Source organism: Heteronotia binoei, chromosome 3, assembly GCF_032191835.1.
Source record: "Heteronotia binoei isolate CCM8104 ecotype False Entrance Well chromosome 3, APGP_CSIRO_Hbin_v1, whole genome shotgun sequence".
Classification (NCBI taxonomy): Eukaryota; Metazoa; Chordata; class Lepidosauria; order Squamata; family Gekkonidae; genus Heteronotia; species Heteronotia binoei.
In genome coordinates this window covers 101,803,964-101,828,348 of record NC_083225.1, presented here as the reverse complement: position 1 = coordinate 101,828,348, position 24,385 = coordinate 101,803,964, and the positions used below count along the sequence as shown (strand labels likewise).

The following is a 24,385-nucleotide window of genomic DNA, read 5'->3' as shown; positions in this document are numbered from 1 at the left end:
AGAACTATAAAAAGAAATCAGTTAATGTTTAGCAACCTCCTTTTCTCTTTCAGAGACAACAAGGATTTTATCAATCACATTGCCATTCATATTTGCAGTTGTTGTACTCATTATAATATTTTTCTGCTGGGTGGTTATAAAGAAGCATCAGAATCTAATTAAATCTCTTTGGCGACCTCCTCTTACAATACCACTGCATTATGAAAAGGTATACGTATTTATGGCTTCTACATATTTATAATGAGTATAGATACAGTCAACTATAATTGTAATAGGCATAGAGGTGTGTCATACAGTGCACTCTTCTCTTCATCAAACTTCAGGCATGCTTGTACTTGGGAGACCACATTATTCAGCGGACATGTAGCTGCTTCTGTCAACCAAGTTTAAACTTGGAAGTATTCTTCCTAACTGGGACCTGTTGAGACAGCTCCAGCCAGTGCAACATTGCCAGCGGCTTGTAGTCCAACAGCAGGGCCATGATTGTCAGAGCTAAGCTCCCTGTGCTGAAGCAGAGAGGGATCTAGTATCAGTGGAATCAACTTTAAATGGTGGCTAGATAATGGTGTGTGAAAATACAGAATATTACATAAATAGCTGAATTGATTTTGGAAAGTCCATTTCGAACAGATTTTATTTATTTACTTCATTTTACAGCACTTTTCTCCCCAGCAAGGTCCTACGTGGCTCACAACATTCTACCTTTCTCCCTTTATCTGCACAACAATCCTGTGAGATCAGCTGTATGTGTATGACTAGCCAAGGAAGGTCAAGCTTCCATAGCAGAATGGGAATTTTCACTGAGCCTCCTAGATCCTAATGTGACACTCCAACCCTATACCATGCTGGCCTTGACCACTGAATAAACAGGTTGTAATATGGAGCATGGATCAGAGATCTGCAACTCGAGCAGTCTGGTTAATTTGAATTTAAGTGAAGAGATACCTCCCACCATTTCAATTCATTTTTGCATACAGTGAAAGCCCAACCTACATAATGCGGTCCTCATGACCTTAATGATGCTTGCCTTTCTGTTTATAGGTCCTTTACTCCATAACTTAAGGGGCAGATCCTATGGATCTGTTCCACCGATGGTAGCATTTTCATGTGGTGCAAGCCACAAGCTTTTCTGCTGGTAGAAGAGGAAAGACCCACCATTAGTAAAACAGATCTGTGGGATTGAACCCCAAAATGTTCACAATATTTACCTACACAAAGATTTACTAGTATAGAAATGCCCTACATATTGGTGTAACAACTTAATACTTTTTTTTCAGGACTTACAAAATCCTCAAATGACTGTGGTTGAAGAATTTAGGAACTGTGCAGGAGAAGATTACTGGGATGCTGTGTCAGTTATCTCCAGCGTGGAACAAAATCCAACTGTGACAAATAGCATTGATAACAACAATCAAGAAGTTCACCTGCTACAAAATAGATGAGCTTAGATGACAAGATGAAATATCTTCATTTTACAGAAGTTCAGTGATTCTGAATGTAACTGTTGAACTACAGAGGAAATTATTTGGGTGGTTGCAATAAGAAGATCCTGCACAGCATACTGATGTGCTTCTATATATGTTGAACTATGAATTGAAGGCACAACCTGTACAAGGATACTTTCTTCTACTGATGAAGTATATTTTTCTTAATTACATTGTCAACTGAGATTAAATGGAAGTCGGTATAGATTCCAACTACTGAAACAATATGAGCCTCTGGAAGTGCAGTTAATGCAGAATATGTAATATAGGGAAGAGAATCTTCTAGTGATGTGATCTAATCCCATTGACTGAAGCTATTGGGGAAGACAAAAAGACTTATCAGGCTTTGCATGACCTTAAGTACAGTCCTAAAAAGATATAAGTTGTTACTTAGGGCCCAGTTAGTGTACCAACCATACTGATGGATTTTGTTTCCATTCATGCAATGATAATCTCACATAAGGCACTTTACTGTTGGGCTGCCCTTGAAGGCTGGGTGCTCAGATGCTTCAGATAGTATAGAATGCAGTATTTTTCAACTAGAATGTGCGGGTTTCATATTATTCTAGTTCTAGCGCAACTGCACAGGCTACCAGTATGCATCTGAGCTCAGTTCAAGGTCCTACTTGTCCATCTTTTAAAACACAGCAAGTATGTATTGCTTTGACAGTACCTATGCTTGTTTCTCTGTAAGGGCATCTATGGCAGTCTTGCTGTACATTTCTTTGCTGCTGTGGTGAGATGTAAATTAGTACAGGAAAAGGGTGAAGACTTATTTTGCTTTACTTTGTAATTTTTGCTGGTAACTGAAATATCCACAAATGCTTTTATAGGTTTTTTTAAAAACAACAACAACAGTTCTTGGTTTATTTGCTGGTGAATCATGTCCTGGTAGCCATTTCTAAAATTAGTGCAAGACTGAACTAGCAAAGGGAAAATAAGTGTTATCATTTCTTTGCTAGATAGACCCTAAAACTGTATTTCAAAATCACCTATATCAGACTGAAGAGCAGACTGAACACATCAAGTATTTTCACACGTGAACTGGTAATAGTACCTGTGAATGACTGCTGAGCCGTGTGTTGCTATTACAGGAATTCCTGAAGTAATGTTGCCACATTAATTCTTTAGTTATGCATCACCATTTTACAGAATGCATCAGAAGAAAAGTAACAAGTGTTGCTGTGGGTTTTTGTAAAATGATTGTAATTTCCTTATTACATATATATGAACAAATTGACCCAATATTTATTTTTAAAACAATACGTTATCAGTCTTTATTAGATTTAAATTACTGTGAACAACCAAGTTAGACCAAATTAAGTATTATATCATAGATTAAAGTGATATCTTGATGGAGAGAACAGGTACAAAACAAGAGTGAGGTAACAGGACAACTCTCAGCTTAAGTATTTGCTTCATAGTTTATCCACTAAAGGCTCTGCAGCCGAAACTGGTTTTAAAAATGACCACCACTCAATTGGGCATGCCTGTAGAGAAGATGTATAGGAAACAGAAGGCTCAGAATAAGTCCTTAGTTAGCTCCCCAATGATCAACTCGGACTGGGCAGGCTTACTGTCATCATTCCCCTGTAGTCTTTTCCTGTCAGAGTATTTCAAATAGATAGAGAACCACATGCCATTACATTATGCAAATAAAACCGTTATTCAAGTTTGGATGGGCACAAATACAGCTGCCCCTGGTTTATGACAGTGTATACATATTTGCCTCACTAACTGGTATGAATAAAATTCTTGAAAATGAAAATCATGCAGCAAGAGATTTAAAAAAATAGTTTCTCCCAACTCCATTTTTGTTTAAAACCTAGTGTATCCTAAAATTTATTTCATATACACTTCTTCCTTACAACATACAAAAAACAACATCCAGAGCAGGAGATCATGTGATTTGTACAATGAGATTTCCTTTGCATATTTCATAAATAGATGCACTTTTGAAAAGACCTTATGATTATCTGAATGCCCTCTTTCTTCCTTAGGATGTTGCCACTGAGCTTTAAGCCTGTTCACAGTATTGTCATGTGTGAAGGAGAGGTATAGGTGAACAGGCCTCTAAAAGAGAGAGAAGTATTGATGAGGTTTTTATTATTTGCCCTTCTGAATTTCATGCCGAGATCTAATCACGCTTAACATTTAGACTGAGGGATACTATTGTCTCTCACTATCCCTTTAATGCTTCAGACCTAAACATTTATCCGTATATACAGACTGAGAGAACTGGCCTACCCCAGTAAGACATGCTGTGCTAGTAAGGGTTTCAGATTTTAAAAGGAACCTTTTGCTACATAAGTTTTCATACACATTTCATGCCATTGTTCTGCAGACTTGGTTTTTTTGGCGTTGGTATAGTATAGTCCTAGTACTTGGGAAATTAGTACTAGGTGGAATTTGCAGGTGTTACACCACCTTTTCGAAGAGTATACAAACCTAGATCTTGTATGTCATGCATTATAAAAATGGTTGCCTTAAGGTAACTTGCTGAATCTTATATTCTAGATAAACCATTTATTTCAAAAATGTTATCCCTCAGCTAGTATAATGTAAGAGAAGCTACTACAGCTCGCTGGTACAAGCAGGACGAATTTCTTGATCTAATTTACTTTAACACATTATCCATTTACCAAAGCAGAAAAGTCTGCGAAGTGTGATGGAAGGTTAACATTAATTTTTATATATCTATATACAGATATGTACATATTCACAAATCAGTTTTATGAAAAAATAGCTAAATACAGCAATTTCTAAACAGAATATTTAAATCTTAAACTTTTCAAAAAAGAAAACATATAAAATGCATAATGTGACATCTATGACTTTGGCAAAATTTAAAACAGCCAAAAATGCAAGTTATATGTACATACAGGACTCATAAAGTAGCAGAGGGAATAATGTATTAGCCCCACAATTCTTCTGTTCTTCCAAATTTGTAGATTAGAGTACTGTAAAGGTAAAAGTTTAGACATGTAAGGGGATTCTTTTTTCCTGTCTCTGTTTTACCTCTGCCAACTGTCTGTGCCAGCTCCAAATTCAGGACACAGAATCAAGGCTCTAAACAGAAAGCTGCTTGCTATTTTCTTTTGTTTTGGCACGCCCCCCCCCCATCAGTCTTTAAAAAACCTTTACTATTTCACTGTGACATTTTTTTAGACATTACTGTGAACGGCTTTAATTAGCTGAGATAGTCAAGCAAACTGGGTTGCTTTGAAGTGAGGACCAACCTCACAAGTTTCTGTTCAACATTTAAACAAACAAGAGCAACACATAGTTGAAAGCATAGATCTCAGGCTCACAGCCTATGCACAGGACTATCCTTTGTTTTGTGTGTTTGATCCAAGTTATTAGTTTGCACAGATTTTTGTTCAGGTAGCCATGCTTGAAGAGTTAATAGATTACAAAATACTACAGGCACTTAGTCCCTTAAACTCAGATATCTTTGTTAGGGCTACAAAACAATTTTCCTTCATATTATAAATATTGTTTTATTTATTAATTCCTTGTAAGTTATTTCAAGAACTTCTCAACTTTACAAAATTCTGTATATACATTACTATTAACAGCCTCAGGTAGAATGACTATCATGCTCTTCTGGATGATGGTGCTTACAGACAACATGATGCTTTTCCAAAGTTCTGAGATAGTTGTGAGTATATTCTTGACCTCCTCAAGTGCATACAGGGAATAATATTTTTTTATTACTGGACTGAAAATGCATTTGGTTTTATTTTTTACATCACTGTCAAACTGACTGAAGGCTCAGTTCAAACATAAGTGAAACCATGATTTTAGATTAAGTTTGTGAAATCAGAATAACATGCTGGATCATAGTTAAGACTATCTGCAATTTATATACCCACTACAAACAACAGTTTCACATAATGATGCCTTCCGTTCTTAAATATAAATAGCAGAGTGGCCTATGTTCAGAGGATCACATCAATCATAGTTTAATTAAGCCACAGTTTCATGTGAATTGAGCCTAGAATTTAACAAGCTTTAGACATTTGCACTATCAGCATGATCACCCAACCTTGAGATGTGTTACTTACCTAAAAAATATCAATGCATTTTGGAAAAACACTGCTAATCCTGGATAGACATTAATATCTACAAAGCAAAGACACATGTTCAGATCTTCTCCATAAGAAATGTCTAGAAATGGCATTTTTTTTAAAAAATGATAGGGAATGAAAATGATTGCTGCCACACTGTCTGGGGAGAAGGAAGCAATCAAATATCCAGACTCTGTTCAGATCTATTCAGATCTCTGTTCACCTTTTACTCTTTCCCTGCACAGAGAAAGTCAAGAGAACACTGCTATATCATACGTTGTAACATCCCCCAGATAACAGTGGGAGAGGAGATCATAAGTTCAAGAAAACTAAAAAATGTGGGAGAGTATATTTCCTTGCTACACTCCATGAACATGGGAAGGTATGCAAAGGCCCAGGCCAAGATTACTTCCAGGAGAGTAGTATCTGAATAAGGCCCCAGACATCAATTAGCTAAAAATACAAAGGGAATAGTCAAGCACAGATTTGTCAGAGAATATTTCTGGGAGGTTATGCCCAGTAACTCATTAACAGTATGGTAGTTGTTTGATAACAGACTTATCAACTTGTGCAGTAAAAACAGTGGGCTGTAATCCTAACCATGTTTACCTAGCAATTTGGTAGAATCAATGAAGATTCAAATGTGAATACAGAACCAGAGTGATAAAAGTATGTTCTTAAAGCATTTGTGCTGTCAGCATATGATTTCCAATCACTCAGTATCTCTTTAGTTGCAAGATAGTGGAAGAAAATTATGCACTGTGTAATAACTACAGAATTTGCCAAAGAAATTGAATCACAACTACAGTAGATGACAAAGCATGGTATCCACAAGAGAAGGAAAATATACTTCCACCAAGCCCTGCACTCCTCCCCATGGCTTTGATTCTTACACCCCACCTCCGCGAGAAAACTGACTCCCCAATTTTGCCTTATGCATTTAGGATCAAGTGCCTTCCGACAATTATCAGGCCACCAGCCTGACGCTCAATACCTGGAAGTGGGCACTAAATCCACTATCTCATAACTAAATGCATGGTGAAGGGATTGCGCTGGCAATTCAAAATGGGGAATGAGATCTTACAAGGTCTTGCAAAATCTCAGTTGGCAAGGAATTCCAGGGTTTCTCAGACCTTGATAAGCAGGACTTAACCACAGTAGTTCAACGCTGGCATTCTCGGGAATGGATTTTTGTAATACATTGTACATGAGATTGCCTTTATAGATGGTCCAGATGATGCACAGTTACACAACATGGCTATTGTTAAAAGAACATCATTGTATCTGGCATTACTATGATGGCTACTTTTATCTTCCAAGCTCAACTGAAGAGCTGGTTATTACTTTTAAAGCCCAACTTTCCCTGAGGTTCCATATACCTTAGAGAGCCCCTTATCCCACTCAAATCTACTGTTTACATTATTCTTGTTTGGTATCAACTACTTTTGTTTAAGCTATGCTATCACTGGTTTAAGAGCCCCATGGTGCAGAGTGGTAAAGCTGCAGTACTGCAGTTTAAGCCCTCTGCTCACAACCTGATTTCAATCCCAGCGGAAGCTGGTCCAGGTAGCCAGCTCCAGGTTGACTCAGCCTTCCATTCTTCCGAGGTCAGTAAATGAATTCCCAGCTTGCTGAGGGAAAAGTGTAAATGACTGGGGAAGGCAATGGCAAACCATCCCATAAAAAGCCTGCCATGAAAATGTTGTGAAAGCAACGTCACCCCAGAGTCTAAAACAACTGGTGCTTGCACAGGGGACTACCTTTACCTTTTCCTTTTTTTAATCACTAGTTTATATTGCATCTGTTTTTGTTGTTATTGTTGTTACCCAGAATACTATACTGCTTGGGGCAATTTCTAATGGGAAGGTACTAGTAAGGATTAAAAACAATATTTTTCATTCTAAGTACTTGTAAGTATCATGCTTTCCAGTGAGCGATTTCAGCAAATTTAAATATCTTCCATGGAATTCAAATTAAGAATGCACTTAAAATTAACTAAGAAAAATGTCATTTTGGGGATTTTTATCCTGCCCATCCTCCAAGGACCTCAAGGCAGCATTCACGGTTTGCCTTATTTTGTCCTGACTAGACTAATCACACAGCTAGAATTAGACTGCTGTAGAGAGGAATTTAAACTTGGTTCTTCCACTAGTAGCCCAGTCTGATTGTGTCCAAGGGATAAACGACAAGGGATAAAACTTACTTTGGGTAACATATGCTCCAAAAAGGATCCACATGGAAGCAATAAGTGAGCCAAACATCAACATAAAGCCAATGAAGAGCCAAACACGAGCACCTACAAGAAAAACATGTCAGGAACTGAGATACTCATTCACAAAATGTTGATGCCTTCCCTTTCCTCTTGAGTTTCCAGAGGGGGCCTGAACTAGCAGACCTTTAAGAATAGCATGGGATGGGAGGGTTTCAGACAGGGGCAGGAGATTCCAGCTAGAGCTGCATGTACATCTAATGCCATTCCCAAGTATCCTTTGTCCCTCAGTGGCAACTCCAGTGGACAGGGGAAAGCAGCAAAGATCATTATGTGTTCTAATCATAGTTCTTAGTATCCAAGTCAGTAAGAGGAGGCCACTACAAAGCAGCATCACTAACTGTATTTCAGTATCCACTGAAAACATCAGGACTACCTTTCATCACAATAGGTCAGATCAGGACACATCTATAAGTGATACTGTACTTCCAAACACCAAATCAACGATTCATGAAAAATTCCAGGAAAATGAACTGTAACATTATGCAGGAACACTGGAATGTACTTCTCAGGGAAATATGCCTCAGTCTAAATTTTTCTAAACTTGAAATATCTAAGACTTTGTAGGAACTATGAGGTAGATATTAACAAACACTATACTGGCATTGCCAGTGTGGCACAGTAGGAAGATCATTCAATTTGGATGAACAAATTCTTCACTTCCGGTGTGTCACCATCTTTCAATCTATCCTGCTTCACAGGATTGTTGTTAAGAATAAACTAGGAAAAACCCTACATATACTACCCTGAACCACATGGAGGAAGGGAAGAAAAAATTGTTATACACCAAGTAGGTTCACCAGCAAAGCTTTCACCCCCATTTGGTAAGATTTCAGAGTTATCGTGTTTGTTTTCACAAAGTTAGCTAGCCTAAAAATAATTAGCAATGTTTAACACCTCCTCGTATGAAGAGATTCTAACACCATCCCATCTACAAACACCACCTGGAAAATATTATGTACTGCAACAGCAGATTTGCTATGATCCATCTAAACAGTTCTTTGCTGGGAAAGCACCAATTGTGATTATATGCACAACTTATTCAGATAAACAGGAGCAGCTTTACCTGTTCTTCCTAAGCATCCATCACTGTAACTGTCACCTCTCACCTGAGCATTTGATACAGCATTTATCCTGGAACAGGATTAAAAAAAAAGCTTTATGGCAATCTCTTGCATTGCTCTTTAGTTAAAAAGGTTTATAAAATCCTTTAAGCCATCTGTACTGCATTATTTACAATCTGAAACAGATTTATTAAATAATCAATGAAGACTGCAAGGTATAATTTGAAGAACTAAACTCCATTTACAAAAGTACTGTAAGTGTTGCAATATGATTTCTAAAAATTTTGGACTTTTTACATTTTAGGTTAAGATACTAACTAAAACGTAACAAAAATCTAAATAAAATATTTATGAGACTGTAAAAATGTGAGATTTTGAAGAGATGATTAAATGTTTATTGAAGTAATATAGCAAAAATAACCAGAAAGAGATAATTATAAGGGAAATGCTGTGGGTCACTGGTATAGCACATATTTGGCATGCAGAAGGTGCCAGGTTCATTCTCCAGCTGCAAAGATCAGGCAGCAGGTGATGTGAAAGACCTCTGCCTGAGATCCTGGAGAACTGTTGCCATTCTGAAAAGACAATACTGACCTTGATGGACCAATGGCCTGATTCAGTATAAGGCAGCTTCCAATGTTATGGGAAATACTACTAATAATTGATTGTTAAATTTTCATGGGGTTCACAGTTGTTTAGGTCAAAAAATCCTGCCTTAATCATGCAGAATAAGCAAGCAGACCAAGGATGTTTGTCAAACTGTAAGCCATTTATTCAAAATCCTGCATGCCTAACAGCCCATTGGGATGATGAATGCTTTGAAGACCAATTATTATTTTAGATTTTACATTATGAAATTACAGCTTGTTTGGGATTCATAGAGGAGGTTTTTCCTTTTAAACATTAACATGTATAAATAAGAATTCTCTCTCAGCCTAATTTATTTCACAGGGATGTTGTTAGGATAAAATGGAGAAGAGGAGAATGTTGTAAGCCAGTCTGAGTGGCCATAGAGGAGAAAAGCAGAGTATGTATGAGGTAAATCCTAAACAGAGCCCTGCTGGATCTATCATAGCAGTCAAACCAGTTGCCCTGGAGGATCAATAAAGAGGTCAAGACCTCCCCTCAATGTTACCTCCTAGCATTTAATTAGCTCCCCAAATGCAATAACTAAGTCAATCTGGGTTTAATGAAAAGTCAGGCTTCTTATACAATACATAAGCTATTTAAATAAATTATTTAAAGCAATAATTTAAAATTCCATTACGTTTATTTTTATTCCACTTAACTCATTCTTTATGAGTGTAATAAACAGCACAAAAATTCATATGCACTCGCTCAAATTATAGCAGATTCCTGTTGCAATTATTTATCTTTACTTTCAAATAAAAAAACTTCCATAAAAGTGGTTACATGACTGATAATGAAATAATGACACTATTATGTCATACTTACATCATTAGGTAAGTTAACTGTATTTTTCATTATTCCACCCCAGTTTTCAAGTGGCAAAATAAGCCTAACAGTATATATCCAATGCCTTCAAAACTATCAAGTTTTTATCCCTCCACAAGATTTCATGAACTAGAGCAGAGCCAGGCAACCCCACCATACTTGTCGAATAGTAGCACACCAGACCATTTTGATCAGCATACAGGGCCAGCTCTTTCCCAAGGGATCAAGGCAAACACTGGAGGCCCTGGCAATATGACTGGAGCTCAGTTTGCTCCCAGAGCATTTGGCCAAGGACAATCCTTGTCTCTTCACAGCAATATTTTCACAGGTAGATATTATGGGGTTTGGGGCACTTTGGCCAAAAAGATTATGTACCTCAGACACATGAAAGCTCAGGCTCAAATAAAAAAGCTGTTAGTCTTGAAGGTGCCCCAAATTTGCTATTTCAGACAATTTACAAACAACTGCTATTCTGAAGTATGGCATCTATTCACATGTACTTACATGAAAAAAGCTAATGTGGAAAATACCCCACAAGTATGGAATGCATGGTTCATCTCTTCGGGCTTATGATAAACTACAGCTGCATCTATCATTATCCACCAACCTGTAAAAAACTACAAGACAAGTGCCCATTATGCCATATTAGAAATCTACACAGAGGCCACCTACATCATTCCCACGTCTTCACCCTGTTAAGTTTTGGGTTCCACCCTCTCAATCCCACAATAGAAATCTGCTAAGCATATATTCTATGATCGGACCTAGGAAATTCTTCCAGCCTTTCTGGCATTACTGGAGGTCAAAAAGGTTAAAAGACTAGATCAGGGGTGGCCAACGGTAGCTCTCCAGATGTTTTTTGCCCACAACTCCCATCAGCTCCAGCCAGCATGGCCAATGGCTGGGGTTGATGGGAGTTGTAGGCAAAAAACATCTGGAGAGCTACCATTGGCCACCCCTGGACTAGATATTACCAGTAAATATACTGTATATTTGTGAAACAGATGCCCCCAAGACAGAACTGCAAGAGTGACTTATTATGGATGAGCTCAAAAGTGGAAGCAAAAGTGCAACAAAGCATGTTCATGACTTCTCAACTCATCTCTCCTCCTCTCCTGAAATTTCATTTAAGAGCCAAATGGGATGTGATTCAGGAGATCTACCGTTAAAAAGGCTAAATACACACAGATGCAGGACAGAAGAAGTAGCTGCAAATATAAGAAATAAAGTGCAAATCATTATCTGCCCTTTTTGACATCATTCCAGCCTTCTCATCAGGATATATCTATTTTGCTCTAATCAGGTTATTATTTTGCTGCCCCCTTTAAGTTTTATGCAAATAGACCCTTTCAATGGCAAGACAAAAACCACAAGATTTTAAAAATCTTTTTACCTACTTCTCATATCCTTGTTGATTATTAATATTTTTACAGCCAGAATAAAGGAACAAGATTCTCATAACAATTGGCCCAGTCCTAGATAGTCCAGGGAAGCCCAATCTCATCAGATCTTGGAAGCTATGTAGGGCCAACCTGGTAAGTACTTGGGAGACCATCAAGAAATACCAGGGCTGGGATGCAGATGCAGGCAATATGAGCCACTTCTCTGAAAAACCTCCTAGCCCCACTAGAGGTCGCCAGAAGTCACCACAACTTCCAGGCATGCAAGCACACACATACTTTTTAAAAAAGGTTCTCATAACAGCCTTTTGTCATCCTAAACAATAATTCTCTTGAATTATGCTTACCTGTATACTACTACTACTAAGCTCAGCAAAGCTTTTTACCACCTGTGGAACAACCACTTAAAATTGGAGGAAGGTTCCAAACTTTGATGAGCAGAGTAGTAGGCCTGAGTTCTTTCAATTAGTTCTTGATGTACTAGCTAGCCTCTGCTGTGGAATGTGCTTCCTCTTTCACTAAAACTTCCATTTGCACAAGGTCAATGGTTTTCATTGACCCCTGTACAAACAGAAATTTTAACAGAAGTGGAAGCACACTCTTCAGGAGAGACTGTTGAGCAGAGAGAACTTATTTCCAGGATCCAAGCTGAAATATAAAGGCCTTTATCCAAATCCATGGTAACTCCATGTGTCACTTAAGAATTAAACACTCATTTCAAGAAAGCAATCACCATTTTTGGCACTTTTATCAAATATCCCTGGAATAGCACTGAACTATCATGGCATTATGCTGATCAAGTGAACATGTGGTCTCAGAGCTCTTGATGACTTCAAGTTTTCAAGAGAAGAAACTTAACAGCTTCCTCAACTGTTCATACCACTCAAAGATAAGTATTAGCACAACAAAGTTTCTGGCAGCTGAAGAGGTCAATCTCAAGATGGCAGAACATGCCATAAATATATATCAGTCATCTTGCACATGGATCATGATTTGTATTTCTTATATTTGTGTTGTCAGAGTCATTTCTTATCTCAGTTGTATAATCCATCACAGAACCTGTGATGTGGACATTTTTTATTATTTGTGAGAACTTCCCACTTGTTAGTGGCAACATTTTCCAGTTTAACTTTAAATGCATTCTTCTATTGGAACTCTGGGCCACTTGAACTTCTAGCTCAAACATGCAGCCAAAGGGACGAAACAGGTTCCTGAAGGGCTCCATTCAGGCCCTCAAGCAAGTCTGTTTCCTTCTCCCTCTCTCATGCTTCCTTAAGTTATCTGAGATTGTTAAATAAAACATTACAAGGGAGCTAAACTTTTAAGCATGTCTTATTTAAAGCTTTGTTGAAAAAATATTTAATTGTGTTTGTTTATAAAGTTTTATCTCTGCTACCTGGCATTGCATTTTATGATACACATGGCCGGCCCAATAAGGTCTCATTTATGTCAGATCCAGCTGTCCCTCATAACAAATGAGTTTGACACCCCTGTTCTAGCTGGTTATCTTATGAGCTTATCTTTAAGCATATGTCCATCCAGTATATGTTTCTGGGCCAACACAGTCATGTCTCATTGCACTTAGTACGTGGGCCAAGGCAACAATTTGCGTGACTAACTTCACTATCTAAAGAGATGTTATAAGCTTTTATATAAGTGGAAGCTTGCCAGACATTAATAATTTGCAAGGAGTTAAAATGCATGATAGGGATGAAACTGTGATTTATAACTAACTGATCTGACAGATTTTATTGGTCTTACCAGAATGCCTGCTACTACAGAAGCAACTGTATTTCTTCTTTCACTCCAATCAATACACTCACATTCAGGCCATCGGAAATTGTCTAGGAAGCCTGCCATTTCAATGCTGTATTTTGTTTCTTTAACAGTGTTTACATCAGATTTTCACAAGCGTCCAAGTCCTAAGAAAAGAGGGGGGGGGGATTCAAAGAGTATCATCAACAGGATTATTTTTATGTTATGTGTTCAGTAAAAAAATCACTTTAAAACTCTATCTTAACCGGATTACCCATTAGACTGTAATCCTGATGTTCCTTAAGAACATAGTTTTTTGTTCAAGGCCAAATCAGACACGACCCAGGAGATTAGTTATTAGGATACAATATGTGAACCTATGTATTTTCACTTACTGGACAAACAGCAGTGGGCAATTTGTCTGGCACTCTAATAGACCATGCTGCCTCTCAGTATTTTGCAAATACCTTGCCCAAGGCCACTAGTGCATTCACAAATGACATGAGATCTGAATCCAGGATTTCCTGGTTCATAGCTCACACTTATACTATAATAGTTTTTGCTCCTTGCAGGATCAGATAAATTAAAATAGTCACTTACACCTAGATGTTGAGAACAGCTGGAATATGCAAAGGCAAAACATTAAAGGAATAATTTAGGATGTTCTCCGCAGCTGAGAACGAAACGTCTGGAAGGAAAACTTTCTCCAGTAGAACACGGCACTTGAGCCCGAAAGATTCTTCAAACCCTAACAATAATTTAGGACTGAGCTATTACATTCTGTAATTACATATATCACTTCACTTTAAACATCTTGAATCAGAAATAAACTAAATAAACCATATGACATCAGAACAACAGTAGAAACCTGCTTTTCAGTCCCAGCTGTGGCTACGAATGTCCAGAAAACTACAGCAAATAATTTTGTTTCTATGTTTTTATATATTATTCGTATGTATACATAGTATCTTGTAAAAATGAACAGACCAGATTTCTCCATCATATGTGAAATGTTATGACATAGATGTAAGGTTCTATAATCTGTTTGTATGAACTAAATTAGAAAGCATTCTCTTTAAAAATGGACCCCAAAGTCCAACTAAAATGATACAATATATAGATTTGGATAGATTTGATATTTACAATATTGAAGTAATACAAACATAATTCAATACATGAAAAAACTGAAATGAAGTTTCAGAAAGACTTTTGAGATAGCAAAAATTAATATCAGTGTCTTTAGACAACATGTGGAATAACCTAGGGTCATAACCATACCAGAAAAAAAAATAAGAACATAGGAGAAGCCATGCTGGTAGTAAGTGGATGATCTAAAAATCCAAAAGTTGTAGCAATAGTAATTTGCTTTTTTTCTTAATAGTTTATGTTCCCAGTACTTTAAACAGAATCAGAACAGGACAAACTAGGACAAACAGAATCAGAACAGGACAAACAGAATCAGAACAGGACAAACTAGAAAGCCTGCAACACTATCTATAGCAAGCCTCCTACATGAACCTAACGAAACTGCACAAATGAAGTTTTAAAGCAAACAGTCAAACTTTTTTTGGAGCTAATGAGCATGGTCAAAACATCTACCATATAATCAAGCCATTACCAAACATTGGATTACAGGAGCAAGAGTGCTAAATTCATAATGAGGCTACTGGAAAGAATATTTATTGATTTTATTTTATTTTTAACTCGCTCTCCCTGCACAGCAGGCTCAGAGCAGGGTGCAACAACTAAAAACATCAATTTACCATAAATAAAATATAAAAACATGATACAGTCATTAAAACCTACAGCGCCAGATAACTGATTAATACTAACACTGTAGTACAGTGTTGAGTCCCAATCCTATCTATGTGTGCCATAGATGGAATAATACATGCAAGCCACAGTAGATGGAACAAGGCATGGGAGGCCAGTGTATATGGTTTACTACTGCCTCAACCATAGGCCTGGCGAAATTTCCATTTTACAGGCTCTGCAGAATTGCATTAAGTTTTGCAAGACCTAGATCTCGCTTGTGAGAGTATTTCACTAGGCCGCTGCAAGAACTGAAAAAGCTCTGGCTGTGAGGCCAGGCAGGCTTCTTTTGGGCCCAGGATCACTAGCAAATGTGAATCTGAAGAGAATAAACCCCTTTGAAAGACACAGTGGGAGAGACAGTCCTGTAGATATGTTGGTCCTAGTCTGCATAGGGCTTTAAAGGTCAAAACCTATGTACAAGAAACACTATAATGCAATAACAGAAGCAGCAACACCAGTTAGGTAGTATTTGAAAACTACAGAGAATCAATATTGTTGAGCCATCACAGTTCACTCACTGTACATGTTTCCTCTTACCTCATAATCTCTCTTTTTTACCAACTCACACATGCTCTTATTAAATCAAAGTGGCTACAGACGTCTCTTGCAGCCTCTGGACCCTGTGTCACCACTGCTGACAGCAAGTTGAGGCACAGACGAGACATTCTATGATTCTCAGAATAATTTAGAAAGTTATGCTTTGTAGCTTTTGTTAACATTTAATAGAATAAGTTATAACCATAACCCTGAAAATCTTGTTGGTCTCTAAACTGCTACTGGACTTGAATCTAACCATTCTACTGTGGATTAATATGGCTAAATGAAAACATTTTTAAGTTGACACAAGCACTCTTTATAATGAAACTGTCCATCATATGCCAGAAAGTACTTGAATGCTCAGAGCAAAATGAAAAATTAACTGTTTTTACTTTCAGCAGTCTTTTAACACATACCACAATGTATGTGCCATTTTCTAGGGGAGGCTCATTGCTCAGATCCCAGAAGGTAAACAAATCATGATGGGTCTCATCAATTAAAAAACCCCCCAAAAAACCTATGATCAGTGACAGATCCATTCATGAGTGATCAGTGATCAGTGCATACAGATATATGCTCCATATCAGTTACAAATTCCTTAAGGAAAATGTCACAGGACTCTGACCTAGAGAGGCTTGAGAGGACAAGCACCTCCCCAAGCCTTCCCAGTATTAACAAGACAAAGAACAGCGGCTGAACTGTTGAGAATCACAGATCCCGGGTTTAGGAACAGAAACTAAACGAAAAGCAAGTAAAAGGTACCTTCCAGTTCTAGAAAGAAGTAACACTAAGAAACAATATGCATGGTGGGGACCAGGTTCACCTCAGTACAAGCAAAATACACAACCTCTACATTTGACTAGTGCAGCACAGACTAAAAGAAGATGCTCCAGTAGCAACTATATCCTTTACAGAATACAATTTTATAACTTTGAAATCTTTTATTAAGGATTTAATAAATGTTGCTGCATACTGCTGAGGCTCCACTGAGAAAATAATATTTGCCTGCTCCCAGATAAAAGTTCAGTCAGTCTCCGAGCACGGTACGTAGTCCCACAAGTGGAACCGGTTTCACTAGATTAAAAAAAATGCAGAAGGGTGCAACCAATTGCTGTGTGTGGAATTAAGGCGAAGGATGCACTCGCAAGCCCCAGTATTTCCACAACAGTGGTCATCCCATGACTTGGCTTCACCTCTCTAAGGGCAGAGCAGCATAACTGCCCCGCTAAAAGCCGTCCTTGCCCTTGTACAGTCCCTTAAGCAACAGGAAGACCAGGGTATAAAGCCTCTCCCAGCACCACTATCAGCAAGAGGAGGAAGTGCCCTTCTCCCCCACCAAGAGGCAACCTGAATGAGAAACATGACACCTCCCGCTGATGCTCAGACTCAGGGGAGGGGAAGAGAGAGTCCAGCAGCTCGAGATAATGGACGGGACGGCCCTCGAGGCCAACACACCCCGCCCCCGGAAAATCACCTCACAATTTTTCACAAGCACAAAGCAACTCACACACACACACACACCCGGCAAAATGAACATGAATAAATGTTTATCGGCACCCAAACACAAGCTCCTTCAGGACCCAACCCGAAAGGAGAGTGAAACAGCGCCTGCCTCTCCCAGCCCCCTCACCTGGAACGATCTCTCCTGCTCCATCCACTGTCTCAAGCTGGCTGGCTGGCAGCCTCCGCCACCGAGCGGTATGAGAGGGAGTGACAGGGTTTCTGACCAGTCGGCATCCAGCGCAGAGCGTCACCATGGAGGAAAGGGCTGCCACTTGGGCGGTTAGCGGGGCTTGGCTTAGCCAGCTGATTGGGCGGTTAGCGGGGCTTGGCTTAGAAGGCGCAAGGCGTCACGAAAGCGTCATGGGGCTGCGCTCCTCGCGACTTCTGTCAGTTGTTTGTTCACAAGGGTTCATGTGCGTTCGGCTGCCCCGTCTTCGGGGTGCGGCGTAAAGGGGGGGGGGGGAGCAATCTGTTAGGTGATTGCAAGCATGGGCTCCTGAGTTTTTGCAAATCAAAATAATCGTATTTGCTTGTATTAGATTAACAAAATAATTCCATGTACCTTTGGCATACATTACATGTTGTAAAGACTTCAGTGTTTTTTAAGAGCCACTCTTAAGGCCAGGGTTTTCTAGTACTCCGCACCTGTTTAAGTCACATCATGACACACTGATAATCATATTTTAAATGAAGAACACGTTGGTTCTCTTTCCCAGTGTTTCTACCATTCTTCCTGGCTTGTGCTTTCTTTAGTGCAGCAGTCCCCAACCTTTTTGGCACCAGGCACCGATTTTGTGAAAGACAATTTTTCCACGGATCTGGGGAGGAGATGTTTTCGGGATGATACAATAGTGTACTTTATTTTGGTATGGTGGTTAAATGTGTGAACTCTTATCTGGGAGAACCGGGTTTGATTTCCCACTCCTCCACTTGCAGCTGCTGGAATGGCTTTGGGTCAGCCATAGCTCTCATAGGAGTTGTCCTTGAAAAGGCAGCGTCTGGGGAGAGCTCTCTCAGCCCCACCCACCTCACAGGGTGTCTGTTGTGGGGGAGGAAGATGAAGGAGATTGTGAGCCACTCTGAGATTCAGAGTGGAGGGCAGGATATAAATCCAATGTAGTATTATTATTTATTACTACTACTACATTGTAATATATAATGAAATAATTATACAACTCATGGCCAGGTTGCTAACAGGCCACAGACTGGTACCAGTCCATGGACCTGGGGTTGGGGACCCCTTTATTAGTGGTTTATTGCCTTTGATGCCTCTGAGAATTTACATCCTTATTTCTAGAACCTTCACAGATTGTAGGAAGCTGGGGGGGAAGCAGCTGTCGAAGATGACAAGACACTTCTTTACATTACTATATGGCCTGGGACCTGCCTACGTGAGGGACCGTCTCTCCCCACACGTTCCCCAGAGAGTACTGAGGTCTGGGACTCAAAATCTCCTCACCATCCCCGGGCCCAAGGAAGTGCGCCTCAAAACAACTAGAGACAGGGCCTTTTCCACAATGGCCCCTATGTGGTGGAACCAGCTACCAGAAGAGGTGAGGGCCCTGCGGGATCTTACACAGTTCCGCAGGGCCTGTAAGACAACCCTCTTCCAGTTAGCCTACGCCTGACTGGACAAATGTAGCTTTCTAGATTCTAGATTTTTGTGATTATACTGTATAGTTTTAATGTACAATGTAAAATTTTAAGGTTTTTAGGTCTTAAATGCTTGATTTTAAATGTATTAATTTGTTCCGATTTTATTGTTTTATTGTTTGTTGTAAGCCGCCCTGAGCCACTTGTGGGAAGGGCGGGATATAAGTTACGGAATAAATAAATAAATACAGCATTTTTCCTATGCTCATTGATATTGCTCCTTTCCACAAACTAGTCATAAGACAATGTGACAGAAATGTTACCAGTAACTATAAAACCTCTTCCATTTAGTGCTTTGCAACTACTTTTTATTCAAAAAGTGTGTGGTGTTATTTAAAAAAAAACAAGATTCAGGGGGTGTGGCATTTTACAAGCATTCAAACCATAGTACTTTGTGACAGAAAATGGGGCTAATCCCAAAAGAAGAACATTGTTACCTAATTGTCAAAGATATCTATTAGCAGTGCTTGGAGGGAGAAAAACAACAGAACACTAACTTTTCAATCTGTGAGGTTTTGTCTGTTTTCATTTTAATTAGTAGTGTGGTAGTCATGTGTTTTGAGAAAGATGACTTTAGACTTAATTTGTCTTAGCATAATGTCAGGAGAGGGGGTGCAATTACCTGTTTGTTCAAAACCCTGAAAAAATGTGTGCATGTCATTTCTAAAGATGTACCCAGTTGTCATCTGTGCTTTCTCTCTTCTCTCTACATCCTTTTATTCCAGTGTGCTGTTAAGCAAGGCTGCCATCTTTTTCTTTAGGATGAGGCACATAAAAGGTTACATGGGCTTTGTGCTCTAGTTTTAAGGTTGCCAACAGACCTGAAAAAACATGTTGTGTTCCTTTAAAAGAGGCTACATGTACAAAATGGGCAGTTGAAGCTTTTCATGACACAGAAGCAAAAGTTACTGGGTAGGGGGAAAAAAGGGTAAAGGTAGTCCCCTGTGCAAGCACCAGTTGTTTCCAACTCTGGGGTGACGCTTTCACAATGTTTTCAGGGCAGACTTTTTACAGGGTGGTTTGCCATTGCCTTCCACAGTCACCAACATTTCCCCCCCAGCAAACTGAGTACTCATTTTACCAACTTCAGAAGGATGGAAGGCTGAGTCAACCTCGAGCTGGCTACCTGGGATCGAACTCGGGTTGTGAGCAGAGCTTAGGACCGCAGTACTGCAGCTTTACCACTCTGCACCATGAGGCTCTTCACTGGGTAGAAAACTTTCCACTAAATCTCTATTAAAGGGACAGGATATATTTATAACTATTTTTTTTATTATATTAGACTTACGAACTGCCCAATCCCTGTATTTTCCCTCTAGGCAGCTGGCAACCATATCCAACATAAGTTAACACTGATTTTTAAAATGGGACCCAGAGAGGAACCAGGAAACTACAGGCCAGATAGCCTAATGTCTATCCCAGATAATTTACAAAGCAATCCTGGGAGGGGGGAATTGGAATAGGGAGCCAACTGACATCTATGCCAGCATAACTCTGTGTTACATTGGAGTAAGGGCAGGTTAGATTGGCACAGGACACTAGTGGTGCTGCTGAGTCCCACTGGTGCAGGAGTGCTACAGCTGCTTGCTGGCAGAGCAACTGCACAAACCTTCCTGCCGGTGTAGATATGGGCATTCCAGGGGGCATGGTGGCAGTTAGGCAGCTTAAGAAGTATTACAGCAGGAGAACAACTCCCTGAGCAGGTGCAAGGTTGCACTGACAAAAATGGCATCCTAGCTATTGACAGCCATTGTAACTTCTGTTGCGGGAAAATCCTAGGATGGCATCTTTATGAACAACCCTTGCAATTTATAAATAATAATAATATATAATTTGTATCCCGCCCTCCTCAGCGAAGCAGGCTCAGGGCGGCTCATAACACAGGCACTTCAACAATTAAAACAATACATATTATACCTACATACATATTATAAATCAAACATTTATAAAATTAATCATCATTGTAATTTAAAAGCATTCTAAGATTGGATTAATATTAAAATCTTGATGTTATACATCGTACAGATGTAGAAATTACATACTGTTTAAGCATTTAAATACTTATTGCCTACAAGCCCCAGGATGCTTTGCAGGACTCAGCTGCCTGAAAGTGTGTAATTTGGGTCAGAGAAGGGTCTAATTAGGATGTCTCAGATGGGAGAGGGAGAGAAAGGAGCATTATTAGCTAGAGATGAGAAACTCCAGATATCATGATTCTCTCAGTGGACATTATCTGAGTCCAGATGGCATCAAAAGAGAGATGGACATCAGCCAACACTCAAGTACTCAGCTCTAGCAGGTGTTAAGTGAGATGTCAAAGTAACATTTATAGGCAAGATGCTTATCTGAGATAAACCTTTGAAGAGAAGGGAGTTCTCATAGTCAGACAGTATATAAGGCTTAAGGTTTTTTTTGCTATTCCTTGCTTTTCTCTTAGAAAGCTAATGCTGTCTGGGAGTCAGCCAAGCCCCAAAAGAGTTTTTCTTCTACAAAGATCTCTGTTAGATTTTATCAGCGAAGGGTTCTTAGAAAATTTTGAAAGATTTTGAGACTTACAGCACAATCCAGAGAGGGGGGACAAAAATCTTTTGGGAGCAGAAGAGCTGCTACGTGGGCGCAGGAAGGATGTGTGCCGATATACGACTGGCGCCGCTACAGTGGAGAGGAGTTACGTGGGTGGGGGACCGCCAGAGCGCCACTCCACACGAGGGCAGCAACGCCTGAGGGCTGTGCCCGAGTATGGGCGAAAGTGAGGTGGAATGTGGCATTCAAGCAGAGGAGGGGGTGGAGTTGGGGGCGTGGCCAGGCTTAGGCGGCTTTCTGAGCAGTTTGGCCCACGACACACTCCCCCAAGAAGCACAACGTCACACTGGCAAAAATAGCGGCATGTCCAAAAGACACTCATTGAAACCAAAAACAAAGGTCACCTCCGCTGCTGCGGAAGTTCACAAATCCCTTAGGGAGCGGCGTGATTGCCCCACAAATCCCCTCATGCCTCGGCTTGGCGAGCCCCCTGCCCAATCGCAGCCCCCCCTCCTAGAAATACTTCCACTCTGCCTCGCACAACTCAGTTGTTAGGAGCAGGTTCGCGTGGCGAGAAACTCTGCCGACGAGCTCCTGGCCATACAGACTTAGAGTGAGAGACAGCCAGGCACGTTGGTGACGGGTTTTGCACCACACGGTTGCTTTGACAGTATCTTTGACTTGCAAGGGGGAGAGAGAGGTCTCTCCCCTGGGGCTAACTGCTCTTGTTTCCAGGTCCCCACAGATACCAGGCTCCCGGAGGCTCTGCATGTGAGGACTGTTGCCCATAGCTAGGTAAGTTCCATTGTCCCTCCCCTGTCCTCCCCCTCCCCTTGCTCTCAACTGCTTGGTGTGCGAGCGTCTTTGGCACTTGAACCAGGCAGTGGGCTCCGGCAGGGGGCATTTGCTGACCCTGTTCCCCTGTGCTGCCACCTGCTCCCTTCCCTTGGTCTGCCCTCTGCCGCATTCCCAACCCCTGGAAGGGGAGGGTATGTGTGTGTGTGGCAGCTGCCCCGATGCAGGGAGATGGGTCAGAGACTGTCCCTTTAAGAGAGCGCCCGGCTGAAACGCAGTCTGCTCTTCCAGCTGCCGCCCCTGCAGGTGCTCTTGATCTCTTTCTCTGTTTTGCAGGTGGGAATCTAACATAGAGGCTTCCACGTGTGTCGCTCCACCCCCCCCCCATTCCCTTAGCTGTTTCTGCCCACCGCTCTAAATGGAGCCCCACCCATAGCAAGACTGCCCAGCGTGCGCCAGGGAGACTGTTGCACTCTGTTCCGGAAAAATAAAGTCTGAGCTGTGCCCTCTGTTGTCTCTCCTGCTTGGCATCTGCTGCACATTCCCTGGGCAACCCCCCCCCCCTCTGTCATTGGTCTCTCCGAGGGAATGCCCAGAAGGGTAGGCAGACTTGTTTTTGCGGAGAGGGAACAGTCTATGAGCCGCCACGCTGCCCCCCGCGTGGCTGGACAGGGGAGGGGAGTGCTGTCCCTCAGCCTGTACGGGCTGACAGCCTACCCGACCCCACAGGGCTGTTGTGTGCAGGGCACTAAGGGGGGCTGATGAAGTGGACTCAGAGTTCTGCAACTGATGCACTCGCACTCTGAGTTCTGCAGCCCCCAAGGGAGGAGGTCCCTGTACATGGCAGGGGGGCATCAGGGCAGAACAGGGGGTCTCTGGGGGGGGGGTGTCTGCTGCTGTGCTGCTTATTCCCAGACACACATTCCAGCTGCTGTCTATGACAGCGAACTCCTGCACTTGGTACTTCCTGCTCTGCCATTGGCAGTCTCTGACAGCGGGAGGGTGTGAGAGGATTTATGGCTTCTCCATGGTCCTGTTCAGGCCTGTCTCACCCCCACCCCCGCCTCGCCACCAAGCCAGGCTTCTCATGCGCGCATGCCCAGCCTCACTCCTGTTCCCTCCCCATGTTGGTAGGATGTCTCTCCTTTGCCTTTGATGGTCTGTCTATCATTGATTCTGTTCTCTGTTTGGAGGCAAGTTGGGGATGGCTATCAGCCTCTCTGGGGCCGCCTCTCCCCATCCCTGACTGTCATGAGCCACGGCGCATGCGCCAGGACTGGCCAATGGGGGTGGTGGGCTGGCCCTCCCCTCCGACTGCCTCCGCCTCCCTTGCGTGCCTACACCAGCAGCGTTGCCATGGCGACCATATCCCTCACGGCAAGCTATGCCTCTCCCCTCCCCACACTCCAGCGTGCCAAAGTCCTCAGGAAGTCTACTAGCAGCATGGCAGCTACGCCATGGCCGGCCGCCACTTATGTCTGGATTGGGCTGTTAGCCTCTGCAATGCTTAGCAGTCTTAGATTTTAGAAGGTATAAAGTTATAAGATTCTATAATTAATAAAGTATAGCTTATAAGACTTATTATCTAAGAACTTGAAATTGTTTTGCTTGGGAGGTGGTGGGCTCTCATTCTTTGGAGGTTTTTAAACAGAGGGTAGATGGCCATCTGACAGCAATGCTGATCCTGTGATTTTAGGGGGAGGTAATTGCGAATTTCGTGCATTGTGCAAGGGGTTGGACTAGATGACCTTGGAGGTCTGTTCCAAGTCTATGATTCTATGATTTCCACACAGCTGTGGCCATGCCCACATGACCCCAAGCAGTTTAAGTTACCAACTCACCTGCTCCAGCTGTGCCCCTCCTCAGGACCTAATCATGCCACCCTGCTCTACAAATGGTTCCAGGAAGTCATCCCAGATTTCCAGAGGTGGATGCATGGCAAAGAATCCTGTCAACTTCTCACTGTATGGACTGAGAGCAAGTGCACATGCATCCTGGAGGCAGGCACAACACAAACAGAGCACCAAGCACACTGGGCAAGCACCTGGGAAGTAGGCACCAC

At 41.1% G+C, this 24,385-nt stretch overlaps 2 protein-coding genes across 3 annotated transcripts in view; one reads left to right on the top strand and one right to left on the bottom strand.

Annotated features, from left to right (window-relative positions):
• IFNGR2 (interferon gamma receptor 2) overlaps nucleotides 1–1,709 on the top strand; it is a 28,409-nt gene extending 26,700 nt beyond the window's left edge. Inside the window, exons 6-7 of the mRNA XM_060234307.1 lie at nucleotides 54–208; nucleotides 1,278–1,709. Of these exons, the coding sequence (XP_060090290.1) occupies nucleotides 54–208; nucleotides 1,278–1,442 (320 nt within the window). The 3' untranslated portion in view covers nucleotides 1,443–1,709. The remainder of the gene's footprint in view (nucleotides 1–53; nucleotides 209–1,277) is intronic.
• A 1,022-nt stretch (nucleotides 1,710–2,731) lies between these two features.
• Nucleotides 2,732–17,621, bottom strand: TMEM50B (transmembrane protein 50B). Of its 2 annotated transcripts, XM_060234310.1 has the most exons (8): nucleotides 17,480–17,615; nucleotides 13,504–13,664; nucleotides 10,847–10,959; nucleotides 8,890–8,957; nucleotides 7,758–7,850; nucleotides 5,552–5,609; nucleotides 4,367–4,444; nucleotides 2,732–3,557 (listed from the first exon to the last, which is right to left on the bottom strand). In XM_060234310.1, exons 2-7 carry the CDS (start codon nucleotides 13,600–13,602, stop codon nucleotides 4,399–4,401), a joined length of 477 nt encoding a protein of 158 aa, XP_060090293.1. In that variant the 5' UTR covers nucleotides 13,603–13,664; nucleotides 17,480–17,615; the 3' UTR covers nucleotides 2,732–3,557; nucleotides 4,367–4,398. The 2 variants fall into 2 exon arrangements, with proteins under 2 accessions (XP_060090293.1, XP_060090291.1); XM_060234308.1 differs by having other exon boundaries at nucleotides 2,732–4,444; nucleotides 17,480–17,621.
• Between the last annotated feature and the right edge of the window lie 6,764 nt (nucleotides 17,622–24,385).